The sequence below is a fragment of the Colias eurytheme genome, chromosome 5 (genome assembly GCF_061535395.1).
Source record: "Colias eurytheme isolate Ceu_HAF_F1 chromosome 5, ilColEury1 Martin Lab GWU primary, whole genome shotgun sequence".
Lineage (NCBI taxonomy): Eukaryota > Metazoa > Arthropoda > Insecta > Lepidoptera > Pieridae > Colias > Colias eurytheme.
In genome coordinates, this window is record NC_142984.1 from 287,439 (window position 1) to 292,135 (window position 4,697).

General features: G+C 40.2%; 1 protein-coding gene across 1 annotated transcript; it reads left to right on the plus strand.

The window, feature by feature from the left end:
- The first annotated feature begins 1,103 nt into the window (after positions 1 to 1,103).
- LOC149908218 (uncharacterized) lies at positions 1,104 to 2,557 on the plus strand. The gene has a single exon (XM_090102164.1). The coding sequence runs from the start codon at positions 1,121 to 1,123 to the stop codon at positions 2,555 to 2,557; it is 1,437 nt and encodes a 478-aa protein (XP_089958290.1). The 5' UTR covers positions 1,104 to 1,120.
- The last annotated feature ends 2,140 nt before the right edge of the window (positions 2,558 to 4,697 follow it).

Sequence of the window (4,697 nt, forward strand, 5' to 3'; positions counted from 1 at the left end):
AAGTAAAACATATCCCAAATATGTGTTCCTTTTAAAAGCGTAACATAAAATATAATATGAGTGTGGGAGTGAAGTAAGCTGCGCAAATTGGATGATTTTTCCGCAGGTCATACAGTAGAGCTAAGCTTGGCATTTGTAGCAGTTATATGTCATTATTTTCATCCAGTATTATCTGTACCGTGAATAAATATTTGTGTACCAAAACGTCTACAATATAATTTATTAAAATTATACTTGGTAGATAACAATTTCTTTTTTAATATTATTTTAGAACATGTAAACACACTAGCTTTGAAATAAATATTTAGAAAATCCGCATACTTCCCGTTCCAGATAATGAAAATTCGGGGTAGAATTTACTCTCTTCGAGCTGCTTATAAAAAAAAATCATTCAATGAATTTAATTCAAGGAGAAGTAATGGATAACGTCACGACACGACATACTATGTAATCAAACCGAAAACATAGGTTTAAGGAGCCGAAAACTACTCAAACATAGTAGTTGCATCTAATGTAAATGTAGCTTGGACATTATCCCATATTGCTAATTCTTTGCCAAACAAATACGATTTGCAAATAAGTTAACCGTTAGATCAGAGGTCAGCCGCGGTGTTCAAACAGAAGAAAATACATAATCTCACACGCCCATGGTTATGTAAAATTTGTCAATATTACGCGACGCAATGAATTTATGCGTATAGTCTAATTACAACCGTAATTCTTTGGAATGACGTAAATTTTAAAGCTGTTTATGTTGTTTGTATTTACTATTTAAGCTTTATGTAGGGTCAACCGGGGCAAATGCAACTATGGGGCTATGGCAACTAGTTATCGTAACTAATTTATTAGAGTTGTTGTAATAAATCGCCACCTATGATTCAATAACTCAACGACTAATAAATCTTACAAGTAATAGATGGTGCCCCTACGATGAAAACTATTTGATTGATAGGCCATTGGGACTTTGACATTTGGCGTGATTTCTGTCACACGTGTTTGGGTTATTAATTTAGTGTTTTGGCTATTTTAACAATAATATATTCACTTTGAGCTGTTTTGTGTTCGTCTTTAAGTGTTTAGTCTGTGGTTATAGTGGTAAGTGTACTAACAATTCACTAATATGGGCCCTGATCCACCCGATCCTAAACCCCCGGACGTCCAGGAAAGAAGCATGGAATTGGACATCTCTCAGAATAAGAGGCAAAGGTGTCCGTCACCTGAGTCTACAGATGAATCTCCAATCAAACGCTTTGTTCCATCTGATCCCATTTCACCTGTTAACCCGTCTGTATTTGTTGATCCCATTTTAAATAATCCTATAAGATATAGTGGTGATGAAGTTGGACCATACATTGTCCACGTATCTCGCGTAGAAAACGATCCTTCTGCCGGCCTGTCCATCCGTCCGATCAAATTTGGATCTTTCTTATTTAGCCAAAAAGTTCCTAATATTTTAAGAGACGGAGTAAAATCTGTTGGCCGCAACAGGATATCGGTTGAGTTTGCATCAGCTGAGGATGCTAATAATTTTTTATCTTTACCTGCTTTGGCCGAAGCTAAATTTAAGGCATTCATTCCTACCTATCATATCACCCGCATGGGTATTGTAAAAGGAATACCGATAGAATGGACCATGGATGATTTTGTGGAGTGTGCAGAATTCCCTAACAGGCACGGTCGCATACTTAAAGCACGTAGACTTAACAAAAAAAATAGCCTTGATGGAATTACAACTTGGGTTCCATCCCAAACAGTGGTTCTAACTTTCTTAGGTCAAGCAATGCCATCAAAAATCTATTGTAGATACACTTCACTTCCTGTAGAAATTTACCATTACCCAACCATCCAGTGCCACAAGTGCTGTCGCTTTGGGCATATCCGCGACCAGTGCCGCTCAAAAGAGAGGTGCTACAAATGTACACAAAACCACTCAGGCGACTCCTGTCCCATTCTTGAATCTCAAGCACTATGTGTCCATTGCAATGGCACTCACTTCGCCATTGACAAAAATTGCCCGGAACACAGCCGGCAAAAGTCAATTAAACTTTTGATGGCCACAGAAGGTATCTCATTCGAGGAAGCCTCTAAGCTTACCCCTTCAGTGTACAGACCCTTTTCGGAAACAGCCAGTTTCGTTTTTGCGCCCAGATCACAACAATCACCTGTTTTCCCCATCCCTTCTATGAAACAATCCAATAGTGTTCGTCAAACTCGTCCTCTTAATAAAACTTCATACAAAAAGACCTATTCTATACCCCCTCGCACTCATGCACCACTAGGTAAAACATATGATGTAGCTGCACACCGCCAAATAACTCAGGAATTACCCTCTACTCAACCGAATGGTTGTGCCTTATCCCAAAACCCTGACCCCCCGGTTGTACTTAGCTCTAATGTTGAGCTTTATGTTTCAGCCTTAGAAACTTTTCTTAAAAAAACAGATTCAATACCGATCAACGTTGCCTATAGACTTATAAATCTCATCTCTCTATTTAACAGTAATGGCCCTCACAATCCTCCAGTGGAACGCTCAAAGCATTCGTCCGAAATGTCATGAAGTACTTGACCTTATTTCAACCCACAACCCTATAGCTTTTGCCATCTCGGAGACATGGCTAGTTCCCGGAAGTCACTTTCGGATTCCTGGCTTTTTCTGTCTGCGAGATGACAGAGCCGATGGGTATGCTGGAACAGCACTTCTACTTAAACATTGTTTAAATTTCTCTCGTATTCTATTGCCTATGCATGATCAGCGTATTAACGCTGTGGCTGCAAGATGCAATAATGTCTCTATTATTTCTGTCTACATTTCTCATCCTCATCCTTCTATTATACCTGATCTTTCACTTATACTTTCCTCCGTACCGTCTCCTCTTTTAGTATTGGGCGATTTTAATGCTCAGCACACTTCTTGGGGATCTTCAGTTTGCAATACATTTGGACACCTGCTAATGGATCTGCTTGATGACCTTGACCTCTGTGTAATTAACGATGGATCTCCCACTAGGAGAGTCCTTCCTAATCAGAGTCTCTCCTCTGTAGTTGATCTATGTATTTGTTCTTCCTCCTTGGCTCCATCCCTCACCAATTTAACTCTTTCAAGTACTCATGGTAGCGACCACTTTCCTCTTCTTTCTTCTCTTTCCCAGTCTGTTATCCCATTGACTTCCCCTTTCCCACCCCTACTCATGTATAGACTTGGTAAAGCAAACTGGCAGGATTACGCTACTGGTCTTGACAATCTGGTTGAGTCCCTTCCTTCCGTTTCTCTTGATAATGATCTACATACTTATTCTGACTTTGTGGATTGTATTAAAAATGCAGCAGCGAATAATATCCCTCTTAAATCCGTTTCTAACTCTGGTTCTCGCAAAGTCTCTCCGCCATGGTGGGACGATGAATGCTCAGCTTCTGTCAACTCAAGGAGAGAGGCCGAAATTCAGTATAATGCTTCCATGTCCGTTGACAATTTTATATATTATAAAAGAATAGCCGCGCGTACCAAGCTTTTTCTTAAAAATAAAAAGAAAGCAGGCTGGCAAACATTTTGCGAGAGTCTGTCGCCTAGAACACCTGCAACAGTTATTTGGAAGAACATACGCAAATTTCGTGGCTCTCTTTCTTGTAACGATATAGATTCCAATGACTCCTCAGTGTGGCTTGAAGAGTTCGCTGATAAGTTCTCCCCTCCCTTTGTCCCTTCTTTAGATTCTTTCCCTATGGCCACTGGTCCGCTCGTCTCGTCTCATGATAACAATATGGAAGCCATATTCTCCCTAGAGGAGCTAAATGTAGCCCTCAGCGGCCTCTTAGACTCCTCTCCCGGATTAGATGGCATTCCTTATTCTTTCATACGCCAATCCGGTCCCATAACCAAACAGTACTTTTTAAACTTAGTAAATTTATTTTATGAATTCGGTTACATCCCTGACTCTTGGAAATCACACCTCATAATTCCTATACTAAAACCAGGCAAACAAGCCTCTTGTGCCGACTCCTATCGACCAATTGCCCTTTCTTCGTGTCTGTCTAAGATAGCTGAACACATGGTTAAAAATAGACTTGAGTGGCTTGTAGAAAATAGGGGACTGTTATCCCGGTCTCAATTTGGATTTAGAAAGGGTATGAGCGTACTGGATTGTTTAGGCATTTTATCCACAGACATTCGGTCGGCCTTTGAAAGAAAACAGTATTTGGTAGGCGTCTTTTTAGATATAGCGTCAGCCTACGATAACGTACTTCTTCCGTTACTCAGAAACAAATTGTTACAGCTGAGTATCCCAGTGAGGATGATACGATTTATCTGCAATCTTTTAATGTCAAGATCCATCCAAGTGCGCCATAACTCTCATATTTCTTCCACTAGGCTTACCTGGAAGGGGCTCCCTCAAGGATCGGTATTAAGTCCTCTCCTATATGCGATCTACACTTTCAACTTGGATACGACAGTCACATCTTTCTGTGACATACTTCAATATGCAGACGACATAACCCTATTTGCTCATTCCCATGACATGGATGAAATCACCTCGCGCCTTAATTCAGCTTTGTCGTATCTTCGTGACTGGCTATCAGAGCATGGTATGTCTGTGTCTGTACCAAAATGTTGTGTTGTAGTTTTCACTAAAAAGCGTCACATTCCCGCACCAACCTTAATACTTGGCGATGAGCCAATTCCAGTCACCAATAAAGTTAAG

What these genes read in the sequence shown, in the direction of transcription:
- LOC149908218 (XM_090102164.1), top strand. Translation starts at nt 1,121, where the DNA reads ATGGGCCCTGATCCACCCGATCCTAAACCCCCGGACGTCCAGGAAAGA.